Source organism: Urtica dioica, chromosome 12 (genome assembly GCF_054948205.1).
Source record: "Urtica dioica subsp. dioica isolate 48M chromosome 12, U.dioica_male_clone48M_v1_H2, whole genome shotgun sequence".
Lineage (NCBI taxonomy): Eukaryota > Viridiplantae > Streptophyta > Magnoliopsida > Rosales > Urticaceae > Urtica > Urtica dioica.
Window position 1 is genome coordinate 10,717,027 of NC_142767.1, and position 25,424 is coordinate 10,742,450.

Consider the following 25,424-nt stretch of genomic DNA (forward strand, 5'->3'; position numbering starts at 1 on the left):
TCTATGTCAACAATATTGACATCTAATAGTGAAGGGCAAACATAGATGTCAACATTGTTGACATAGATGGTAGCATTTTGGTGGAAAATTGGAAAATGTTATGAAATATTGGTGGCAAATTAGGCAATTTCTCATGTTATAATGGTACTATGTCTTTTTTAGTCCTTGTCATCTTAGATATATCTGAATTATGTTGCTTCTTAGCTTATAAATAGTTAGCCTTAGTCTGATATTCATCGTTAATGAGAAATCTGAATCTTTCCTCTCATCTTTGATTCTCTCTACTAAAGTTCGATCATATTATGGTATCATAGTACTTTCCGCAAATCTTCCTCTATTTAAAGCTTTCTTCCGGCAAACAGCATGCCAGAAGTGGATGTTCTCTTCGGGCGGTTAGCCTCAATACATTACACATTGATTCCATGTTTAGGCTAAAGGCGGTCCTAGAAGGACACCACTCTTCAGGAAATTGGCATTGAAGACATGACAAAGGAGTTTGAAGATAATCTTAGAAGGACGATATCACTGGACCAAGCCGACTAGGACATACTTCTCCAAAGGCCTTGAAAGAAGCTCGGGACAAAGAATTTATAGGTTGGGAAATAATATACCAGAAGCGGCTCAACAAAAACAATTGTCCTTGGAGGAATCGTGAAGCACGACGTCGAAGCTTCATAACTAGGCTCTTTCACAACTGTATCGGCAGATTTTGACTGCAAAACATATTCATAGGAATAGGAAAAATAAAGAACTAGCAATATAATACTGAAAGGGACAAACCTCTAGCATTTAAATAATTAGTATTGACAAAATTAAATTTGAAGATCTTCTTTTCAATTCTAAAATGACCATTCAGATTGGGATTTATCGTTGTAAAAAAATGTATTCTGACATATGACCAAGATGTAAGCATAATTTAAACGATCCTAATTAGCCAAGATCTTAGAACTAGATGATTTTCACACAACATTAGAGATTGAGAAAAACCTACATCGATCCATGATGAGACGGTGACGGCAGCGGATAATCACCGGAATCGATTTCTCTCTCTTGACCTCTTTAGACTTTAAAGCTTTCTTTTGATGGCAGAGGAAAACTACGTAATAGGTTGAGAGATGACCAATCCCTAGGGTTTCTCTTTATATAAACCCACCATCAGGGTACAATAGGAATTTACCTTTTAATTAATTAACCAATATAATTTATCTAATATATTAAACTGATATTGCACGTGGGCCAATATCCACGTACAACCCACGTAATGGGCCTAGGAATAACGTGGGTTAACATTCTCCCACTTTGGCCCATGTGTCATACCATATAGTTTAATAATAAGACATAAGTGTGCATAGTATAAGATAAATTCGTCATAATATTGGTTATATCATAAAGTCTCTATTAAGTATGAAAACTAATAAGGATCATAGCGGTTGTACGTCAATTTGTCGACATAGTCCCTTCCATGTATCACAATACTAGCTTCACACCTAACATGACACATAATAAGATATTCATAATGGTCCGAATCTTGATCATATAATGCATTCATGTATATACTAATCATAATAGAAAACAAGATTCATTACTTCATATCAGAAACAAAATAAACTAGCTCAAAGTGTCAATCACATAAAACATAAAAGAAAAATAACATCAACGATGACATCAAAGGATCCCCATTCTTTCGACATGTTCAATAAATGCCTTTGGAGACAATCCTTTCGTTAATGGATCTGCTACCATAAGTTTTGTGCTAATGTGTTCGATTGACACCCTTTGTTTCTGAACTTCTTCTTTAACGGCAAAGTATTTTATCTCCATATGCTTAACACCCTTCGAATACTTGTCGTTCTTAGAAAAGAAGACTGCTGCAGAATTATCACAGTAAATTTTCAGCGGCTTAGCGATAGTGTCGACAATTCCAAGCCCCGAAATAAAGTTCCGCAACCATAATCCAAGAACCGTAGCCTCAAAGCATGCTACGAACTCAGCTTCCATAGTGGATGCAGCAATGACAGCCTGCTTCGCACTCTTCCATGAAATCGCTCATTCGGCTAAAAGGAACATATAGCCAAAACTGGACTTTCTGAAATCCACGCATCCGGCATAATCTGAATCTGAATATCCTATCACCTCGAGATGATCGGATCTTTTATAAGTGAGCATACGATCCTTCGTTCCTTGCAGATACCTCAGTACTTTCTTTGCAGCTTTCCAATGATCTATTCCTGGATTACTTTGATACCTGCCCAGCATTCCGACAACAAAACTGATGTCTGGCCTGGTACAAGTCTGTGCGTACATCAAGCTTCCAACAATAGACGCATAAGGAATTTGTTCCATTTGTTTGCGTTCCAATTCATTTTTTGGACATTGATTGAGACTAAATTTATCTCCCTTTTGATTGAAACAACACTTGCAGAGCATTTGTCCATTTTGAATCTCTCAAGAACTTTATTAATGTATGCTTTCTGAGACAATCCCAACCATCCTTGTGATCTATCACGAGATATCTCTATTCCGATCACATAAGATGCCTCACCCATATCTTTCATTTCAAAGTTCTTAGAGAGAAACTCCTTGGTTTGACGTAATAAACCAAGATCATTAGTTGCAAGCAAGATGTCGTCAACATACAAAACCAAAATTATAAACTTACTCCCACTGATCTTCAGATATATACATCGGTCAACGATGTTTTCTTTAAATCCAAAAGATGTGACAGTATCGTTGAACTTGAGATACCATTGTCGGGAAGCTTGTTTAAGTCCGTATATTGACTTCTTCAATTTACATACCATATGTTCCTTTCCGTCAACCACACAACCTTCAGGCTGATCCATGAACACTTCTTCATCTAAATTCCCATTCAGAAATGCAGTTTTCACATCCATTTGATGGAGCTCTAAATCATAATGAGCTACCATAGCCATAACAATCCTCAGAGAGTCATTTTTAGAGACAGGTGAAAAAGTCTCTTTGTAATCAACACCATCTTTCTGAGTAAAACCTTTGGCAACGAGTCGAGCCTTGTGTCTTTCGATATTGCCATTTGAGTCGAGTTTGGTCTTGTAGACCCACTTGCACCCGACTCTTTTACAATCTTCAGGCAATTCAACAAGGTCCCAAACTTCGTTGTGATCCATTGATTTTAGCTCTTCTTTCATATCGTCTAACCACTTAACAGAATTCTCACTTTCTATGGCTTGTGAAAACGAAACTGGATCATTATCAATTCCTAAGTCGTATTCCGACTCTTGTTGATAAACCACATAATCATCAGAAATAGCAGATCTTCGTTCTCTTACAGATCTTCTTAATGCGACTTCTTGTGGTTCATCTATGATAGGTTCATTTGGTACGACATCATTCAATGGTGCTTGGTCGTTAATTTGTTGTTCTTGCAAATCATTATCATGGTCAACATGAACAGGAACAACAACTTGAGAAAAAAGTAGAGGCAAAGGTATTTGCACTCTAACTTCTTGGATTTCCACATTAGGTGGTTCCAAACTCCCACTGACTTCACCATTTTCGATGAACCTAGCATTACCAGTTTCAATAATTCTCGTACTATGGTTAGGACAATAGAATCGATACCCTTTAGATTTTTCTGGATAACCAATGAAGAAACCACTGATTGTTCTTGAGTCCAGTTTCCTTTCATGTGGATTATAAATTCTTACTTCCGCTGGGCAACCAAAAACATGCAGGTGCCTTAAACTAGGTTTTCTTCCCGTCCACAGTTCAAAAGGTGTCTTAGGAACTGCCTTACTGGGAACCCTGTTCAATAAATATACAGCGGTCTTTAAAGCATGCATCCACAAAGATTTGGGTAAAGAAGAATTGCCTAACATACTCCTAACCATATCCATTAAAGTACGATTACGCCTTTCTGTTACACCATTTTGTTGTGGTGTTCCTGGCATAGTGTATTGAGCACAAATATCACGGCTTTCTAGGAACTTAGCAAATGGACCAGGGCACTGTCCACTTTCATCATATCTTCCATAGTATTCACCACCCCTGTCAGATCTGACAATTTTCACCTTTCTATCTAATTGTCTTTCAACTTCATTGACAAACACCTCTAGGGTATCCACCGATTGAGATTTTTCATGCAACAAATAGACATATCCATAACGTGAAAAATCGTCGATAAAAGTGATGAAATATCTTTCTCCACCAAGTGATGGAACGTCAAATGGCCCACATATATCGGTATGTATAATTTCAAGGAGCTGTGAGCTTCTTGTGGCTGATTTCTTAAGTGTCTGTCTTGTGTGCTTTCCCTTAATGCACTCAACACAAACTCCAAGATCGGTAAAATCCAAATTAGGTAGGATATCATTCTTTACAAACCTTTCGATTCTTTCTTTGGATATATGACCTAAACGTTTATGCCACAAGTAAGCAGACGATTCATTAGATAAACCACGTTTAGTACCAACATTATGATGCACGGTTAAAAGAGTTTCAGCAAAAAGGGTATCAAGCTTTAGTTTGTACAAACCATCACAAAGAATACCAGAACCCAAGAAAAGATTTTGTTTGAATAAACTGAAACATCCATTCCCAAAATTAAAAGAGTACCCAGCTTTATCGAGTTTAGATATGGAAACCAAATTGCGAGAAACAGAGGGAACATAAAAAGTATGAAAAAGGTCTAAATGATGCCCAGTGTCTAGGACTAAACGATAGGTTCCAATGGCTTCAACTTGGACTTTGGCTCTGTTTCCCATGAGGATGAATTTTTCATTTTGGCTTATAGTTTGGGTCGTAAGAAATCCCTGCATCGTATTTGAAACATGAGTGGTACAACCAGAATCAAGCCACCAAGTATTATAAGGAACTTCAGCAAAATTTGATTCGAAACATACAAAAGCACTAGGCTTACCCTTTCTTTCGAACCATGCCTTACGTTTTGGGCAATCTTTCTGCCAGTGCCCAGTCTTTTTACAGAACCGGCACGCATCTTTGCTTAGTTCCTTCTTGTGGATTTGGACAGATGACTCATTAAGCTTTGATAGTCCTTGCTTGCCCTTTCCAGTCTTCCATGGTTTCTTTCTAGCTCCTTTATGACCAACGAGATTGGCAGAATGATTTCCTGATTTCTTAAGCCTCGCTTCCTCTTGAATGAGCATACTTTGTAATTCATGCACATTCCATTTATCCTTCAGAGTGTTGTAATGCACATGAAATGTGCCATACTCAGGAGGTAAGGAATTGAGGATGAATGTTACTAGGAAATTTTCATTCACTTCCATTCCCATGGTCTTCAGTCTTGCTGCAATGTTCTTCATTTCGACAACATGCTCATGCATGGTACGAGAACCATCAAACTTCATGGTGGTTAACCTACCCATTAGTGCCCCAGCCCGTGACTTATCAGCCGAGTCGGACTGAGAGCTTTCTTCCACAAACTTCATAAATTCCTTAGCATTTTCAGTTTTCTTAAATGTGGACTTGATGTTGACTTCTACAGTCATTCGCATAAACATCAGGCTCAGTCTGTTAGATCTTTCCCAAGCTTTATGGAATGATCTTTGGTCAGCGCTGTTAGCATCAATTAGAGCAGCAGGTTTCTCACTTAAGAGTGCCGAATCAAGATCCAGAACACCGAGGTGAAACTGAACTTGTTCAGACCATTCAGAGAAATTAAGACCATTGAACTTAATAACAGACGTGGCTTGCGACTGAAGAGAAACAGGAAAAGAAGCTGCAAAAATAGATGATATATCCTCACACATTAATGCTTTGAGTAATAAACCTAAACTATAATACAGATTCAGAAAACGTAAAATAAACATAAGGTATACATTGAAGTCACCTTTGGACAGATCAACAATATATACGATAATGTTAACATAATTGATGCTAAAATTATAATTTCACATAATAGTTTACTGACATACTTGAATTAGATATATTTGTAATCTTTGGATATACTAAACATACCTAACCTAGCATATCAATTTACCACCATAATGTTCATGAATTATAAAACGAATAATCAACCTTTGGGCGATCCAAAATATCTTATAACCATGAACTTCAATTTACTCATGATAAAAACTTAAAATGTCATAATGTCATTTACTATAAAAGCATCACATAAACATGAGTAATTGAATTTATTTTATTTTGATATCTAATACTTTTATAATTCGGTCACTTTCGTGACTAGCGAATTGAACATAATGTATAGACATCAAACAAAATAATGGAGATATATTATATGATTCGGTAAAAGGAAAACAAACATCATAAATAAAATATTTTCATTAAATATTCAAGAGGATATTTAGGCATATAAGCTTTAATAGCCAGACGTTATGTACCCGACAAAACGAATCTACATAAAATTTAATGAACAACCGACTTAATTGACAATTAATGGCTTGATATACGTTTTGAAAAAAACTTATTCATAAAAGTTTTTAATAATCGTAACCATAAAGCAAAACAGTATCTTTATATATCATATATATAAATATAATTAAAAAATAAAATAAAGATATGCATAAGATAACTTTCAAAAGGATCTTTACAATATATGCATGATAAACCAAAAAGGAAGACAATAAACGTGTGATTCCTTTACAGATAGCCATTAACATAAAACAGACTATTATGACGTACATCTCCGTATGGGTTTCTGGAGAGTGTTGACCAAAGCATAAATTAAGAATTAAAATAATAGAATGACTCTACTATGAACAATAAACAGAGGCGGTGATGCACAGAATCAACGAAAAATCAAAAGTAAAAATCTAATGATTCATCGGTAAGAAAAAGACTCAACAATTCTTAAAAAAGCCATATAAGGCATCGATACCCTTCATTCGGTGCTTACTGAAAAACCATATAATAGCCAAACACACAACAGACAAACTTTACCGAATCCGATCTTAATAAAATAACAAAACATCATATCGCAAAGCTTAATTCCATATATCGCACTTTCAATGGGATAAAATAAAAGCAGCGGACTAAAAATAAATCATAATCGGAAAACCCCTAATTCATCAATCAAATCTCTAATAGTAAGCATAATTTAAACGATCCTAATTAGCCAAGATCTTACAACTAGATGATTTTCACACAACATTAGAGATTGAGAAAAACCTACCTCGATCCATGACGAGACGGTGACGGCAGCGGATAATCACCGGAATTGGTTTCTCTCTCTTGACGGCAGAGGAAAACTACGTAATAGGTTGAGAGAGGACCAATCCCTAGGGTTTCTCTTTATATAAACCCACCATCAGGGTACAATAGGAATTTACCTTTTAATTAATTAACCAATATAATTTATCTAATATATTAAACTGATATTGCACGTGGGCCAATATCCACGTACAACCCACGTAATGGGCCTAGGAATAACGTGGGTTAACACAAGATTGTTAAAAAAACAAGAAATGAAGTAGCTATTGAGTACAATATTTGGTTTATTTAAGTTTAACAAAGTGTTAGCAAGTTTCACCATAATGGTTTAGAAAATTTGCCTAACCAGTATGAAATTACTGCATTTTTTTTTATTTGTATTGAATTAAAATACTCAGGCTTGGCGGGTTATGTCCATGGTAAAAATGATCATCTACTATATATTATAGATTTTCACCTGAATTGCATTTGATGTCCTCAACCTGAAAAGATGTTATGAGTATCTAATGCGTAGCAACTTTGAGAAATTCTCCAGCGCCGTGAGAATGTGAGTGCTCTGAGGTTTAAATGACGGGGATATACCAATTTTGATTTTATTTTCGAAAGACGTTCAATATTATATATAATCAATAGATAGAGCTTCAAATCACTTGCTAGATTGATGTGTGATACAAATGAATGAAAACGTGAAAATGATGTTGAGTGCATGCATGGTTCTTACAGTGGCCAGCTTCTCTCATTCTTAACCAACCCCCCAATTGTTGGAATATTATGTAAAATCAAGCCTGATTTGAAACATGACAAAACATAAAGTTGAAGAGGATATTCATTTTCCATACAAGTTTTTTTTGTTTTTTTTTCAAATGAGATGAAATCACTTGGGTTCTGCTTTAAACAAAGAAGGATATCAACTTTATCACTACCGTACACAAGACACAGAAAAATGTAAGCAGTAGTAGACCTGTAGACCAGTCGCCGAAGCTGTATGAATCACAGTCTGGTGACTTGGAGCGGAGAATCTCGTCACCGGCATGGAAAAACGGAATTCCCTGAAATCAGAACTACAAGATTTAATCTTTGCTGCATTGACTAAATACAATGAACAATACTTCAAACCGTGGCAACAAAGCAACTTTTCAAAACGCTCCGCAAAAATACAAGGTAAAAAGTGATAGCTATAGCTTAAAAGTAATAATTTTCCATTGTAGTCGTTTAACGATCGTAACACCTGTGATGATGATATTATACTTGTCACCAAATAATTAGCTCATCATTACTTTCGTTAAACAAAATTCCGAATTCCTAATCAACAACCTCAAATAGTCTCAATCAATAACAAAATAAAATTGTCTTAAATTAACTAAACAAAATTCAATATAAACTAGAGTTCAAACAATCAAATCAAAACAAAAGGAGAAAAAGTTTAGAAAATTAGCACAAATGGAGATTATAGAGGTGGAGATGAGTGTCACTAGCCACTCCTCTTCTTCTTCACTCCAAGACCTTCAATGGTTTCTTCTTCCTCAATATCCAAAAGCTTGCTCCAAATATCAAAATATAATGTAATATCAATGTCCTAATTAAACATAAACAAAGAGAATATATGGCGTGCAATGGGTATTTTTGGCCATTGGATGTGATCCAAGGGTCAAGATTAGCTCAAAAATACGAATTTTGAAGTCTAGACTATGTTATCAACACGATGTGTCGGTTTGACGTGACCGTTGCATGAGTTTCTGATTAGAATGTGCAACCATTTTGAATTGGTAATTTATTCTTGCTCCGATGTCCCATTTTTGCAAATGAGTATGCGTTGGAAAACTAAGAAAAAGCTATATTTAATTATGGACATAATTAATCTAAAACCGCCAATTAAGAATCTCCAAATCATTCAGAAGAGGGCGTCATGTTTCTTGTTTTGCTCTAACTTGTCCAACAAGTCATCAAATCACCACGAAATTACTCAATTGGCTTCAAAACACATGTAGCTAATTAACAACCTAAAAACCCAAGTAAAACTACAAAAATATCAATAACACCTAAGGACTCACTTCAATTCAAGATTAAAAGTACATGATGAGTGTTATAAAACGCACATATCATCTATCAACAAACTCAAATTACTATACATATCTATGATGCATACGATCACCTTGCTCAATCGTCTATCCTGATCGAAAAACAAACCCCACCACTTCTATTAAATCACTATCACATAGACATAATTCCCTATTATTTATAAATATTTATTATCTACGTATAATTGAAAAGAAATTAAACTAGAAAATTAATGAGAGATGATAATAAAAACCTGAATTAATTGAAAATAATTTTTTTTTTCGTAACATGTCTATATCTACAAGACGATGCTTTTTGTCCGTGATTTGGATTTCGGGATTTGGTATTTTGTGGGTTTTATTTAGAACTTAGATAATCTCAAACCCATTAAATAATAGAATGGGATTATATTAACATTAGAATTAAATTAATTTATATAGTTTTATCTATAATTATATTATTTTATGAAAAAATCAAATCATACTAATAAAAATATTGTATATCACTCTAGTTAGAATTTTTCGTATAAAAATTAATTTTAACTTGATAGACAATATTGACACAAAATAATTTACAAATATAAATATCGATTACAAACAAACTTTAAAATAAATTACATGACGTAAATATTAAATAAATCCTAAATAAATAAATTGTCAATAAAATTTCATCCTAAATGCAAAAATATAATGAATATTACTTGACAAGTTATGTAATGTTGTGAATAGTATCTAATTTAATTATTTGCTTACCAAATGTTTAAATGTTATATATATATATATATATATATATATATATATATATATATATATATATATATATATATATATACACACACGTGTGTGTGTATTTATCTTAATAATTTTATTATTTGCTTACCAAATATTTAAATGTTATATATATATACATATATTTAGATAAATACACACACACATGTGTGTGTGTATATATATACATATATACACACGTGTGTGTGTGTATTTATCTAAATAAGTATTATTCATGAGACTTCATTTATATTTGCTAGTCTACCAAATTAATTTCATGTAGAAAAATAAAAATAAAAGAATAAAAAAATGATCGGATTTAAAAGATACAAGTTAAATATATGTATGCTAAAATTTGATATATAAAAATTGTTAAAATTGTTAAAATTATTAAAATAATATATAGATAAAGAAATTTCTTTTTTGATGTTAAATATAGAGTTTTGGGTCACTTTGATTTTGATATAAACTGTATAATAGAATAAGAAAAATGGTATAATAGAGTGTTGGGTTGGAGATGCCTTCAAAGATTTAGGAGAAATAAAAGAAGTATATTTTAGTCTTTTTGTGTATGTTTAATGGGCACTTTAGCAAAGTAGTTCATATTAAAACATTGTATTTTTAATTGAAAAATTAGACGGACTAGCCAAATTCAAACGTTGAGATTGCATTTTAGCCAACATTTACATTTATTTTGAGAAATAGCCAATTTCGCTGACGTGGCGTTCAAGCCAATATTTTGCTTCCAGTTTTGCCCTTTTTAATTTAAAAAAAATATAATATAAAGAAAATCAAAATTGATTGCTAACATATTTATGATTTGATTGCCAAGATATTCTATTTTGATTGCTAACATATTTATGTTTATATGATAAATATGCTAACATATTCTATTTCCTTACACGTCTCTCTCTCTCTCTCTCTCTCTCTCTCTCTCTCTCTCTCTCCACTAGAGCAGCCATGGAAGCCGCGCAGAGATCGCTCCTCCTCGAATCCTCTAAGCTTTTCCCTCTCCCGCCCAACTTCACGTCGTCGTACGGCACGTCGGGATCCCGCGCCGACACGTCGCTGCTCCGATCGACGGTCTTCCGCTCCGGAATACTTGCCTCGCTGAGGGCGCTCAAGACACGATCCGTGATCGGGATCGCCATCACGGCGTAGCACAACCAGGTCTCTGACAACGGCATCACGATCGCTTATCCCTCCGGCGGGATGCTCGACCAGGCATGGGAGCCCTTCGCCGACTCCCTCGCCGCCGCTCCGAGCTCCGATCGAGTCGTCGAGTTCGCGGAGTCGGAGGTCGGATTTCGTCTCAGGTAATTAGTCTTTGAATTTTCCATATCTTTGTCGAATTTCAGAGTGTGAAATTCTTTGTTTTCAATCATGTTAATTTCTGTTAATTCTTGTTAATTGCTGTTTGACGATCTGGTGTTAATTCTTGTTAATTTCTGTTAATTCTTGTTTTCAATCCTGTTAATTCTTGTTTTCAATCCTGTTAATACTTGTTTTCAATCCTGTTAAAGATCTTGTTTTCAATCATGTTAATTTCTGTTAATTCTTGTTTTCAATCATGTTAATTTCTGTTAATTCTTGTTTTCAATCATGTTAATTTCTGTTAATTCTTGTTAATTGCTGTTTGACGATCTGGTGTTAATTCTTGTTTAATTTCTGCTAATTCTTGCTAATTTCTGTTAATTCTTGTTTTCAATCCTGTTAATTCTTGTTTTCAATCCTGTTAAAGATCTTGTTTTCAATCATGTTAATTTCTGTTAATTCTTGTTTTCAATCCTGTTAATTTCTGTTAATATCTGTTAATTTCAATCGCCAGTCTCGCTTCAAATTTTTTTGTCTGACTTTTTTTTTGAATTTTTTTCTCGTGCGGTGTAGGTTTGGTTGCGTGTTTGAAAGATAAGCATTTATCACGGTGGATTTGTTAGATATGCATTTATCACGGTGGATCTGTTTTAGTTGGCATTTATTCACGCGATTCCAATTTCATTTCTTTCTTTTTTGGACGCGGGAATCTTCCAAATATTTTGATTTGATATTATTTAAATGAAGGGCAAATTTGTATTTTTTACCGTTAATGTGGTATATTTGGCTACACATTAAAAATAAACCAAAAGTTGGCTATTTTGACAATTACAACGTTTGACTTTGCTATTTTGCTCGGGCTCCCTTTTTAATTTGGCCAACATTTCAAAAGCAATAAAGAAATAGGCATTGTGATGACGTGTCAATAGTTATTGCTGATCAAAATTTTGTTTTCATCCTTCATTAAAATACATGGTTTTTTTTTTTTAAAATTGGGGACCGATTACATAGATTAAATTCAATAACGGGTTTTGGTTTCATATTTTTAGGCAGTCAGTCAGTGATTGAATTTGAATTTAATATGCAATTTTTACGGCTAGTTTTTTGCATGAAAAACAACTCTCTCTCTCTCTCTTCACATTTGTAGCCATTAACATAGGAAATAGAGAGAGAGAGAGAGAGAGAGAGAGAGAGAGAGAGAGAGGAATAACGAACTCCTAGTAGAAAGGAAGATCTTTTTGGTTACCTGAAATCCCTTACATGCAATTCATATATACTTATGTCGGAGAAAGACTGTAAATAAAGCTTTTCATTTGCCAATCCATCCCACCCTTCCGGCTTAACAGCATCAGAATCAAGACTGACAAACAATGTCATGTTTCCATCTGCTGAGAGCCTGCCAATGATCACATAAGCACAGAAAACCCCATAAACGTTCTGATTTACAGTTGCATAGCATTCATTTTCTCTTTTATAGAATTTGTTTATTTCTTGTCGGAGACGACCAGCTTACCCTCTAGCATATGGATCATTTGCAGTGAACTCGGATGATAAACAGACACTTCATAAACGCAATAGCAACCGTCCCATGATTTGGGTCCTTTAGTGCTCCAAACACCATTAGCCTCTTCAAGCTCAACAATTTCTGTAGGAGTTCCACCCAATGGATCCTTATAAACGCATGCGCGAATTGCCTGTTTCAATACAGATGCAAGTTGACATAGAGATGAAATCAGGAAGACACAATATAAGTAAAAAATCACTCTCGAGTAAAACTCTAAACAGCGACAAGCATATTATAGAGTAACATACTTGGGCAGTTGGTGGCCGATCTTCGTAACGAGAAATCTCTTCTGAAAACCAAGCTTGCCGGGATTTTGGAGGATGAAGAGAGATCCCTTAGACTCAAAGGAAAGGTGGCTTGGGCCAAAGAAGGGGACAGCAACTCTCGTCTCTTCCACTCTCTTATGTCGGCCAGGAAATCTAAGAACGCTATCTGGAGGCTCGAAAGAGAAGACGGATCCATAGTGGACAACGAAAACCTTATAGTCGAGGAGATTAACGGTTTTTTCTCTTCACTTTTCTCAGCTCAACCGACCGCTACGATAGATTGGGACGAGGTTTTGTGGCAGCCTATCGACTTAGAGAGCGCGGGAGAGCTGTCTAGACCTTTTACAGAGGAAGAAATTAAGGAAGGTGTCTTTGGCTGTGCACGAGGCAAGTCTCCGGGGTCCGACGGCTTCACCATCGATTTTTTCCAGACTTTTTGGGATGTGCTCAAGGCTGATCTCGTGAAAGTCTTCGCAGAATTTTGGAATAGCGGGATAGTCAACAATATCACCAACGAAACTCTTATTTGCTTGATTCCTAAGGAGGTAAACTCTAGCAAAGTGAAGGACTTTAGACCCATAAGCCTTGTCACAAGCCTCTATAAAATTATCACGAAAGTTTTAGCCAATAGAATCTCTTTGGTGATGGTTGAAACGATCAGTGAAAATCAGGGGGCTTTTGTTAAGGGCCGCCAAATTACCGACCTGATCCTTATAGCCAACGAGGTTGTGGAAGAAACCAATCGAGCGCGTAGAAAGGGAGCGGTCCTAAAGTTGGATTTTGAGAAAGCATACGACAAGGTTAGTTGGACCTTTTTGGATTTCGTTTTGGAGAAAAAAGGCTTTGATGCTCGGTGGAGAAGATGGGTTAGGGGTTGTGTCGAGTCGGTAACGTTTTCGGTGATGGTCAATGGAAAACCTCGAGAAAAATTTGTCGGGTCAAGAGGCATTCGTCAGGGGGATCCCTTATCCCCATTCCTTTTCGTTATAGTAGCGGATGCCCTTTCGCGTCGTATCTCTAGAGGAGTGGATAGAGGTTGTTTCAAGGCCATCGGAATCGGTTCAGGGGCTGTCAAGCTGTCCCACCTTCAGTTTGCGGATGATACGTTGGTTTTTGGCGAGGCTGATCCGTCGAATTGGGTTTCTCTTTGTTCTATTGTTAAGGACTTTTGCGATGCGTCGGGGCTGTCCATTAACATAGAAAAAAGCAGTATCGTGGGAATTAATTGTTCGGAGGTGGAGATTTCAGCGATCGCCGGGGCTGTGGGCTGCCAAGTTGACAGTTGGCCGATCAGTTATCTGGGAATGCCTTTAGGGGACAGCCCTAGAAGGAAAATTTTTTGGGACCCGGTGCTGGCTAAGGTGTCCAAAAGATTGGCCGGATGGAAACGGGGTTTTCTTTCGAAGGGAGGAAAGATGACGCTTATTAAATCGGTTCTTTCAGCCCTCCCTACTTACTTCATGTCTATCTTCAAAATGCCGAAAGGTGTGGCTGATGAGATCGAGAAGTTGATGAAATCTTTTTTCTGGGAAGGTTTCGAATCGAAGCGAACGCGAGCGGCCGTGTCCTGGGATGTTTGCTCAAAAACCAAAGAAAGAGGAGGTTTGGGCTTCGGAAGTGTTGTGAACAAGAATTCTGCGCTCCTTGCTAAATGGCTTTGGCGTTTCCCCCTTGAGGAAGATGCTCTATGGCATAAGGTGATCTCAACGATTTACGGAACCCTTCCTAACGGTTGGGATCCGGGAGTAGCGGTAGATCGTTCTTTTCGCAGTCCGTGGAGGTCGATTTCTGTGGTGCGGGAAGTTTTTTACAGCCGTGTCTCTTGGAAGGTTCTAGACGGGTCAATGGTTCGGTTTTGGGAAGATGTATGGGTTGGTGATAGATGTTTCAAGGACCGTTTCCCGGGGCTGGCCAGGTTATGCCCGATCAAGAATGGGAATGTCCAAAGTTTTGCTCTCTCTCACCCGAAAACCCCGACCTTGTCAATTGGGATTTCTGCTTTCCCAAGAATCTAACGGATAGGGAATCTTGTGAAGCTGCGGTTTTGATGGATTCTTTGGAGTCCTTTAGGCTTTGGGAAGGTGTCGGAGATCGCCGAGTTTGGTTAGGCGACAAGGAAGATTTTTCGGTGAAGTCCATGGTGGCTGATCTCTCAGATGAGGGGGAACATGCTTTTGCTCCTTTTTTCGAGACGGTCTGGAAGTCTCCGGTCCCGAGTAAAGTCCAGGTCTTCGCATGGCAACTGGCGCTCAACAGAGTCAATACGGCTGATCGGGTTCAAAAGATTAACCCGCATATGACTTTGTTGCCAAGCACCTTTTTATCCTTTGTCCCGTGGCGGTGTTAATCTGGGAATGGCTGTTTCAAAAATTGGGCATCCAAACCTTGCCTGTTTCTATCGAAGGGCTGCTTCGGATCCACGTGACGACAGGACGCAACGACAAATGGATTGAAGCGTCAAAGGCTGGAGTTTTATCTTCTTTGTGGTGCATCTGGACTTCCAGGAACAACCGGATTTTTAACGACGAGGCTTGGAACAGGGATAAGTTGATCGACAGAATTAACACCTGTATTGCCTTATGGCTTCACTCTAATAGTAAAGTTTTTGGGGCGTTTTCTCTTACAGATCTGGGTAGGGATTGGGTCAGTGCTATGTAATCTGTTGTACGGGTTTTTTCCTCGCTCTTTCGGAGCTGGTTTTGGGTTCTTTTCAGCTCTAATTTTGCTGTAATCTTTTTGGCTGAGCCGTTTTTTTAATAAAGGACGAGTTTCTTTTTTAAAAAAAACTTGGGCAGTTGGTGGCCAGAGGAAAAGTGATATAGCATCATCAGAGTAAATCGCATTAAGCGGGTCACCATAAGAGAACAATTCATCTAACACGCCACCCAACTGCAAACCAGTAGCGCCGCTGCATTTCCCATCAGCTGTAGAAAATGAGAACCAGCAAGTCATGAGACTAAAGCTTTAGGCCTTAATCGTTGCTGAGTTGCAGCACAAACTTGTTCGTGAAAACAGCGATGAAAAAACTTAGGCTAGGTTCAAATGAAAAGTCCGAGAGAGAAAGGAAAAGAGGAGAGAGCTTGGAGTAAATTTTAGGGGGGAGCTAGGACTTTGTTTTTAGGCGGGCCTATGCATGATTTTTAAATGCAACACTAGCTAAAATAGTGAAGAAAATTAAACATAAGATAAATATATTGAGGGGCTACTTAAGGCCTAAAACTTGCGGATTATAATTCATCGATACACTTTTCAAGACTCGCGATTTGTGTAGATAACCGAACAAGACAGTTGCGATTCTAGATCAAAACCAGACAGACATACTGATCTTATTCTAACAGCACAATGTTCATTGAATTAAAAGCTGAGCATGGAAGAAAATTAAATAACGAGTTCACTCACCATCAAAAGCCGCGACGGCCAATTGGGACTTGAGCAGAGCTTTGGTATCCAAACCAGGTGGCACTCTGTAAGCTCCATAATCACGGATATGAGGGAACTTTTCAATCACCTATAAACATAAAACTCACAAGTACATTACCATTTCTAATCATATATATACAGATCAAAGTAGCAATAAGTCTAATTTGAGTTCACATTTTGAGGAAGTCCACCGATTTCTTTTTCGAGCTTGATTTTCACGTCTTCACCTGTAAGTTACAAAAATAACATATTTTTATCAAAACAGAGCACTAATAATCTTTAGGTTATATAAAACGCCATGAGTCCGGACCTCGAATCCCATCAATTTCTGCAGCAGACAAGCCCGCTCTATCGCTGGCGAAAAGACAGCAATAGCCATCGCCAACATCCAAATTCCATGCGATGATCGACTCGGAGACCCAGAACGCTCTCGAGTACAACAGCGAACACTCCTGAGACCAACCACATTGACAGAAAAATGATAAAAACGAAACGATGCTTAGGTGGTTCAGCGATTCTCGAATCCACATTTCGAGAAATCAGGGCACGGAGAGCGAGAGAGAGAAGAAAGTGAACCTGAGAGATCGAAAGAGAAGCGTGGACGGAGGGCATGGAAGAGGACGCAGAGACGCAGCGGAGCCGGGGAGAGCTGAGCCAGGATCGTACGATGTGGGAGTGTTCAAAACGACGTCGTTTTGAAGAGGAAACAATAGTCAGTTGGCGCGGTGGCGGGAAAGGGCGGTTGGAAGTGAATGCGGTGGGAGATGGTGGTCGCAAAAGTTGAGAGAAGACACGTGTCACTGAACCAACCATCATCACTCTTCTCTTTCCCTAAAAGGAGCTTTCATTCATTTCACGAAAAAGGCACGTCAAGCCTATATGGCAAAACAAAACATACCCCTCTCGTCACTCATTCGTCATTACTCATTCCTAGTTTGTCTCTGATCTCCTGATATTTTTCAAACCACTATACAATATTTTGTTTGTTGTTAGACCATAAGTCACTATTCCCTACACTAAAATATTTTTTTAGTCCCTATAAAGTTTATAATTTATATATTTGTATTGATTTATAAAATTATATCATATTTATCCTTAAATTATTCATTAAATTTATTTTCAAATACAACATTAACATTTGGAGTTTGGGAAAAACTAAAACGACATTAATTTTAAAAGAGAAATAAAATAACATTACAACGACATCGAAATGTAAAAAAAAAGAACATTAAAATAAAGAAAAAAAACAAAATGCAACAAAATAAAATTAAAAATAAATTTACAATACATAAACTAGTAGTCGGGAAGATATTCTATGTGTAATTGTACTTTATTTTATTTTATGTTATTTGTTTTGTATTGTATTTTGTTTTTAATAAATATTAAGTTTACTTTGTGTTAATTTGTATTTTGAATAATTTTATGGAGTAATACTTCATTATTAAATAATAAATAAGTGGTATAATAGAAAGATATTAAATAAATATAAGGGTATATAAATATATAAGAGAAAGTTGAATATAAAATTAATATTTCAATTTGGTGTAAAAAATAGAGTTCGATTGGAGATGAGATAGTGTTTGATGTGACATGTACTGTAAAATAGAGTAGAAAATGGTGTTATCGGGTGGAGTTGGTCTTAGTCGCTAAAAATCACAAGAAAAATTGAACTTACTTATACATAAAAAATGAGTCAAATACTATATATTTTTGTAAGGAAAAACTATACTAGAAATTTGAAATAAATTGATTAGTAAAATATTCAAAATTTTAAATTTTTAGCAAAATAACCTAAATTAGATTGTAAAAAAAATTGGCACAAGATTAATTTTTTTAATTATTATAAATAATTGATCACTTAAAAAATAAATAAAAAAATCTGATTATTGAATATTTTGACTATTTTACACAAATTTTAGCTATTTTATAAGTTCATTACTTTAAATTAACTATTTAGCTACCTTTTTGTAATAACAAAACTAAGTATATGTTTTCTATTTTGGACAAAACTGATATTGACCTTCATATTTCACCATTTTTTCACTTCCTAATTCTCATTTTTAATCTCAACTTCATTTATCTCTCATTTTTTTTCTCCATTTCCCTTACATAAGTTCAATAATCACATTTAAGTTTGGGCACTTAAAAATTTAAGTTAGCCAAAATGAAACATTGAAATTTCAATCTAACCAACGTTTTGAATAAGTTTAAATACTAGCCAACTATACTAATTAATTGCCTAGTTTTTACATAAATGCCCTTATAAAAACTCCCGCCCAAATAATGTGATATTATTTAAGGACAAAATAAAAAAGAAAGAAATAATCGTGCAACTGATTCCCTAATTCAAGCAGGCATCAATTAATACTTAAAAAAAAACAAGCAAACTACCGGGAAAAAAATTCCAATTGGAATTGCAGAAATTCAAAATGGGAAACGATAATTAACAATTATTTACAACAAATTTTTGAATAAAAACATAAAACATACTCAGAAGGCTAAAATTACTAACGACAATTTACAATTATTAACAATTAAAAACTAAGAAACGTATATATCCATAGACTATTAACGATTATTAACGAAAATTTACAGTTATTGCCATCAAAGAAGACAAATATGTTGATGTAAATGACCGCATATTGTTAAGCCGTTTTTGGATTTAACATTTGAGGACACGTGGTGTGCCTGGAATAGTCACGTGCCTAGTATTGGATCGGCCCAAATTACTTTCCGAGAGTCCAAAGGGCTCAAGGAAGTTCGGGACAAAGCCCAAAGCGTCCAAGAGCTTCAGAGGATCTTAGAATCGCAAAGAGGGAAATAATACTTTGTCTTCTTCTTCGTCGGGAATCACTACTACAAAATTGATTTTCTGATGCGCAAGACTATCAGATGCGACTAGTCGCATCTAAAAGTCGCATCTAAATAACTTTTAGATGCGACTAGTCGCATCTGATAGTCAATCAGAAGCCGAAAAAATTCGCTCAAATTGTCTTTTGATTTTGACAATCCGATGCGACTAGTCGCACCTGAAAATATGATGAAACTTTCAGGTGCGACTATGTCGCATCAGATAGTTTTAAATTTTAGGCGGGCCTCAAATCCCCCTCTTTTATTTCATTAATCTGACGTGGCGAATGAAATTATTATTTTTTTTAATTATAATCCGGTGCGACTAGTCGCACCTGAAGAATTATCAGATGCGACTAGTCGCACCTGAAGAATTATCAGGTGCGAGCCGAGTGCGAACTAAATTGGGCCAAGAAAAGCATCTTTTACGAGTTGCCGTACTGGTCAGATTTAGAGTTGAAGCATAACATGGACTTCATGCACATAGAGAAGAACGTGTGCGAGAATCTTCTCAGAACCTTGCTCAGCTTAGAAAAGAAGAACTACGACACAGATAAGGCGAGGTTTGATTTGATGGATTTGGGCATCAAGACCGCTCTCCACTTGAAAAACAAGGGGATTCGTGGTACAAACCGCGAGCATCGTACACCTTAACCCTTGTTCAGAGGCAGCGATTTACCGAGTTCCTCCAATCTGTCAAATTTCCAGATGGGGTCGCTGGGAATTTGAAGAAAAATGTGACTGCTGATGGAAAGCTCACAGGTTTGAAGTTGCATGATTGCCACGTGATCTTGCAGAGGTTGTTGGCTGTTGGTATTCGTCCTTTTGTGCCAAAAGAAATACATCAGACGATCTCCGAGCTTTGCAACTTTTGCAAGCTGATAAGTTTGAGAACCTTGAGAGTAGAGGATCTTGAAAATGCGCAAGAGTCTATCATCGAGATCTTGTGTAAGCTTGAGATGTAATTTCCACCAGCTTTTTTCACGATCATGATTCACGTGGCGATTCATCTACCAGATGAAGCGTTGTATGGCGGCCCGGTGCATATGCGGTGGATGTACCCATTTGAGAGATACCTTGGGACGTTAAAACATTTTGTAAAAAATAGAGCTAGACCAGAAGGCTCTATTGCGGAAGCTTATGTTGTAGAAGAAGCTCTAATGTTCGTTGCAAGGTATCTTGAAGATAAAAAAAAGTGTAGATGAAGTTCAAGTGCGAGAGCTCTCTGTTTTTCGATCCGAGATGTGTGTGCCTTATGGGATGATGAAACCGATAGTATTAGACGATGAACAGAAAGAGAACGCAGAGTGGTACATCTATACCAACTGTCCTGAAGTAGATCCATATTTGACGTAAGTTATCGTTGGGAATGTGTTTCAATTCATTCTTTTTATATATTGCTATTGAAGTAATGTTTTTAATAACAGCGAGCATTTGGATCTCTTGAGCGAATCTGGAGTTCGCGATATTGAAACGGAGCATAGAAAGAGGTTCAAAATTTGGTTTGAGAAGAAGGTAATAACACAATATCAATGCAATTTTTTGATAAACGCACAAGTGCTAATCAATGCTTTCTTTCGTAATCAGATTTTTGATATGAAAGCTAGTGGTTCTGACGTGTCTGACGAGCTCTATTCGCTTTCTATCGATTCCCTTCAAGTCGCCTATCAATATCCGAGCTGCTTTGTAAATGGCGTGAAGTTCATCACTCGTCGTCGCGATAATCAACGAGTCACTCAAAATAGCGGTGTATGTGTACTTGTGGATGATTTCAGTTACTATGGTCGAATGGAAGACGTCATCGTCGTGAACTATAGGCATAACTGTAGTGTTGTATTGTTCAAATGTATTTGGTACGGTGACAAGTATCATGCAAACCGACTAGTGCACACCGATAAGACTACTGGAGAAACAAGTGCTTATACTGCGAAACAGTGGTTTAAAGAGGAGCCGTACGTACTCGCGACTCAAGTCAAACAAGTTTTTTACATCGAAGATCTTGTTAAAGGCGGCGACTGGGAAATCGTCCAGGAATGCAATCATCGAGGGATTTGGGACATTTCTGAAGTTGACCCCTCCAACTCAGCCTCGATCCCATTGACTATAGAGTTGTCAAACATCGAGCGTTTGAATCATCGACACGAAATCGATGAAGCTGAGTTAGTGACTGTCGTTGACGATGATGAAGAAGACGATGATGAAAATGAGAGACGGGTCGTTTTTTAGGGAGAAGATGTTGATGTCGATATAGAAGATGATATTAACATTATAGGCATAGATGACGATGAATGAGTAATATCTTTTTTGTATGTTTATTTACTATATAATGTAACCACGTTTTTCCTCTCCGCCATATGTGAGGTTTGTTAATAATAAAATCCGTGGTGCCGTCCACGTTTTATTTAAATAGAAAACTAATATTTATTTACTAATATTGTTCACATCTTATAGAATGTCAGATGCAGGTGGAGATGAGTCTCCGCTACACCGTTCAGGAGCAGGTGGAGATGAGTCTCCGCTAGAGACACCGGGTTCCCAAGGTCCTAAGAAAACAAGGGGGCCAACAACCGGCTCTACTTCGGCAAAAGCAGCGCTTAGGGTACCCGGTGCGAAAGTTGTTAGGTATGACACAATCAACCAAACTTTCTACCAGGACGTAAGAAAAACAATAAAAAGGTAGGAGTATTCAACAACCGCGTCGGCGCTTTTGTGAAAGTCCATATCCCGGTCACACTTCATGATTGGAACGAAGTGACGCCCCAGATGTTGGGCAATATTCTGAGCGCACTTCATTCCGAGTACACTTTCGTGTACAAGGATGATGAGACCGAGGAGCTGCTTCCGGCGGATTGCTATCGTCATCAGATTGACCAGACTATCATTCGCGATGCAAAGCGAATGAGGCGCAACCAAAAGTCTAGATTATCAGGGACTTTCTTAGGAAAATGTTGTGGGCAAATGAATGTCGCCAAGAAAGAAATCCCAAAAGGATATCAAAAAGACGATTGGGAGAAGGTGATAGAGGTGTTCGCAACTGACGATTGGAAGGTAATGTATAATTCAAAAAAATTATGTTATCTTCTATGAAATCGAATTATAACGCAATTTAATATGTGCAGAAAAAGTCTACTCGCAACAGAGACAATTCAAAGAACAAGAAAACGAAGTCCACACAAGGGTCGATTTCTTTTTTGGCTCATCGACATTTGAACGTAAGTTTATTCTAATTTTGTAATTTTTTTTTTGCAATAAATACATTACTCATATTTTCATAAGAACTGCAGAGTAGGGAAGATGGGACTTTGGCCTCGGCGTTAAACACGTGGGAGAAAAAACATCAAGATGATCAAGGCAATTGGACGACAGCTTGGGCGCAACAAGCATTTGTAAGTTACTTGTGTTAATTACTTAATAATCAAGTTTCGATAATCTTAATAATTTTTTTAACATATGTTTGAAGGCGCGAATTATGACTCAAGTCGAGGATATGCAGCGACAAGCAGTGGAGTCAGGCCAAACGTTTGACATAGACCAGGCGGAGCAGTACGCGATGGATACTGTTCTCGGGCAACGTCGAGATTGGTATGTCGGGATAGGTCCCTCGATCCCGAGATCCTCGTATCTCTTGGCTCAGGCTCAGGACGACAGCTCATCCTCAGGTTCTTCATCGACGCGCGTTCCAGATCCAGTGATTAGCGAGCTACAAGCAGCGTTGGCCGCACAACAAGCTCAGATGGAGGCGTTTCAGCGACAGTTCGTTGCCTACACACAGCAGCATCCGTCTCCCATGCAGACATGCCCCGCGATGATGCACCTTGGGACGATGCCGCCATCAGCTTCAATGCCGAATGTTCAGACGCCGCCATCCGCTTCAATGCCGAATGTTTAGACGCCGACATCCGCTTCAATGCCAAATGCTGATCAGACGCCAGGTTCGGTAGAATTTCAGCGACATCGTTCGAGCGGCAGCGCACCAGGCCGCCAAGGCACACGAGCAAGATCTGGCGGAAGAGGAGGCCGTGCATTCCAGAATTGGCAGACTTCGAATGAAAAAGGGAAACAAAAAGAATAGATTGTAATTTTTTTAATTTATTGAACGTAAATTATCAAATTTTATGAATCTAATATTAGAATTTCTATTAAATGATTTATATAATTATTCTAATTAATATTATTCAAATTATTTATTTAATTTAACAAAAAAATTATTTAATTAGTTTTTAAATAATTTTTTAAATTATAATTTTTATATATTTAATAGGCTGATTCTATTAGAATCAGCATTTTAAAAATAAAACTACAGACAATCAGATGCGACTAGTCGTATCTGATACCTTCGTGGGAAGAGTATCAGATGCGACTGGTCGCATCTGATTGTACTAACACCCGCCAAAATATTAGGCAGGGAATTGCTATCAGATGCGACTAGTCGCATCTGATACTTTTACCGCGAAGGTATCAGATGCGACTAGTCGCATCTGATACTATAATTCACGCTTTAATATCTTATTTTGGAGGATATTTAGGTGCGACGTTTGGTGCGACAAGTCGCACCTAAAATCATCAGGTGCGCACTTTCAGATGCGACTTTGTCGCATCTAAAGTCGCACCTGATGATACTTTCAGGTGCGACATTGGTGCTTTCAGGTGCGACAAAAGTCGCACCTGATGCTATTAATTGTACTAGTGAATGCGTTCTTCGTCTTTGTATCCTGGCCTGGAGGTTGAGCCTGCCTGGAGGTCGAGCTCGCCTGGAGGTCGAGCTCGCCTGGAGGTCGAGCCTGGCCTGGAGGTCGACCCTGGTTGGAGGTCGAGCCTGCCTGGAGGTTGAGCTCGCCTGGAGGTCGAGCCTGGCCTGGAGGTCGGCCCTGGCTGGAGGTCGAGCTTGCCTGGAAGTCGAGCTCGCCTGGAGGTCGAGCTCGCCTGGAGGTCGAGTCTGGCCTGGAGGTCGACCCTGGCTGGAGGTCGAGCTCGCCTAGAGGTCGACCCTGGCTGGAGGTCGAGCCTGCCTGGAGGTTGAGCTCGCCTGGAGGTCGAGTCTGGCCTGGAGGTCGACCCTGGCTGGAGGTCGAGCTCGCCTGGAGGTCGAGCCTGGCCTGGAGGTCGAGCCTGCCTGGAGGTTGAGCTCGCCTGGGGGGGTCGAACTCGCCTGGAGGTCGACCCTGGCTGGAGGTTGAGCTCGCTTGGGGGGTCGAGCTCGCCTGGAGGTCGAGCCTGGCCTGGAGGTCGAGCCTGGCTGGAGGTCGAGCCTGCCTGGAGGTTGAGCTCGTCTGGGGGGGTCGAGCTCGCCTGGAGGTCGAGCCTGCCTGGAGGTGGAGCTCGCCTGGGGGGTCGAGCTCGCCTCGAGGTCGAACCTGGCTGGAGGTCGATCCTGGGGGGCGTAACCGTGCTCTTCGTGAGCTGCCTACGTACCCGCTTTGCGGGATCAGGTCATGACGTAGTTCAGGGCGAGTGTGTTTGCTATGTGAATGGATTCTTGGATTTTTGTTTTTCTTCCTCCCGCCGAGAGGTGGCTCTCGGTTTTTGTCTATGATCCGGGATAATTTTGAAGTTGGGAGAGTATTTGGCTGAGAGAATTCTGGGGTTGAGAGTCTCTGGGGTTGAGAGAATTTTGAGTTCAAAGGATTCTCTGTTCCGAGTCCCTCCCATTTTGATTTGTGTGAGTGAGCTATTTATAGGGAAAACATGCCGCTTGTTGAAAATTCGCTTGTCGCTTGTTGAAAATTCGCTTGTCGCTTGTCGCTTGTTGAAAATTCGCTTGTCGCTTGTTGAAAATTCGTTTGTCGCTTGTTGAAAATTCGCTTGTCGCTTGTCGCTTGTTGAAAATTCGCTTGTCGCTTGTTGAAAATTCGCTTGTCGCTTGTTGAAAATTCGCTTGTCGCTTGTCGCTTGTTGAAAATTCGCTTGTCGCTTGTTTTTAGTCATGCGTATTTTTAGCATTTGACTAAATTGTCCTTTTATATTGCAACGTCGTTTTTGCAATTGAGGCGTCGTTTTTACCATAAGGAAAAGACG

The 25,424-nt window shown here is 38.1% G+C and overlaps 3 protein-coding genes and 1 long non-coding RNA gene across 5 annotated transcripts in view; 1 reads left to right on the plus strand and 3 right to left on the minus strand.

Annotated features, from left to right (window-relative positions):
- LOC149379071 (putative disease resistance protein At1g50180) overlaps nucleotides 1–25,424 on the plus strand; it is a 77,320-nt gene that overhangs the window by 26,677 nt on the left and 25,219 nt on the right. The gene's annotated exons all lie outside the window — the stretch shown is intronic.
- LOC149379074 (uncharacterized) lies at nucleotides 4,756–11,182 on the minus strand. The gene is made up of 4 exons (XM_089603949.1): nucleotides 10,946–11,182; nucleotides 8,132–8,219; nucleotides 4,898–5,719; nucleotides 4,756–4,790 (listed from the first exon to the last, which is right to left on the minus strand). The coding sequence occupies exons 1-4, from the start codon at nucleotides 11,180–11,182 to the stop codon at nucleotides 4,756–4,758; spliced, it is 1,182 nt and encodes a 393-aa protein (XP_089460075.1).
- LOC149379075 (uncharacterized) lies at nucleotides 12,487–13,972 on the minus strand. Its single transcript, XR_016294267.1, has 3 exons — nucleotides 13,122–13,972; nucleotides 12,823–13,003; nucleotides 12,487–12,705 (listed from the first exon to the last, which is right to left on the minus strand). It is a non-coding gene; the product is annotated as an uncharacterized LOC149379075 (long non-coding RNA).
- Nucleotides 15,565–17,477, minus strand: LOC149379076 (pullulanase 1, chloroplastic-like). 2 transcript variants are annotated; one of them, XM_089603789.1, is made up of 6 exons: nucleotides 17,458–17,477; nucleotides 17,136–17,390; nucleotides 16,870–17,011; nucleotides 16,734–16,786; nucleotides 16,539–16,647; nucleotides 15,565–16,063 (listed from the first exon to the last, which is right to left on the minus strand). In XM_089603789.1, exons 2-6 carry the CDS (start codon nucleotides 17,373–17,375, stop codon nucleotides 15,717–15,719), a joined length of 891 nt encoding a protein of 296 aa, XP_089459915.1. In that variant the 5' UTR covers nucleotides 17,376–17,390; nucleotides 17,458–17,477; the 3' UTR covers nucleotides 15,565–15,716. The 2 variants fall into 2 exon arrangements, with proteins under 2 accessions (XP_089459915.1, XP_089459914.1); XM_089603788.1 differs by lacking the exon at nucleotides 17,458–17,477 and having other exon boundaries at nucleotides 15,567–16,063; nucleotides 17,136–17,451.

Bases quoted from the DNA above. Each gene is read 5' to 3' on its own strand.
- LOC149379076 (XM_089603789.1), bottom strand. From the start codon at position 17,375: ATGATGGTTGGTTCAGTGACACGTGTCTTCTCTCAACTTTTGCGACCA. The intron at 16,787-16,869 runs GTCCGGACTCAT...TGTAACTTACAG, and splicing joins AGAAATTGATGGGATTCGAG to GTGAAGACGTGAAAATCAAG. The intron at 16,648-16,733 runs GTGAACTCAAAT...TTATGTTTATAG, and splicing joins TCGGTGGACTTCCTCAAAAT to GTGATTGAAAAGTTCCCTCA.
- LOC149379074 (XM_089603949.1), bottom strand. From the start codon at position 11,182: ATGCCGTTGTCAGAGACCTGGTTGTGCTACGCCGTGATGGCGATCCCG. The intron at 8,220-10,945 runs GTGGAGAGAGAG...TTCTGATTTCAG, and splicing joins CGGCTTCCATGGCTGCTCTA to GGAATTCCGTTTTTCCATGC. The intron at 4,791-4,897 runs GTAAGCCTAGTG...AATACGATGCAG, and splicing joins GGCATGGTTCGAAAGAAAGG to GGATTTCTTACGACCCAAAC.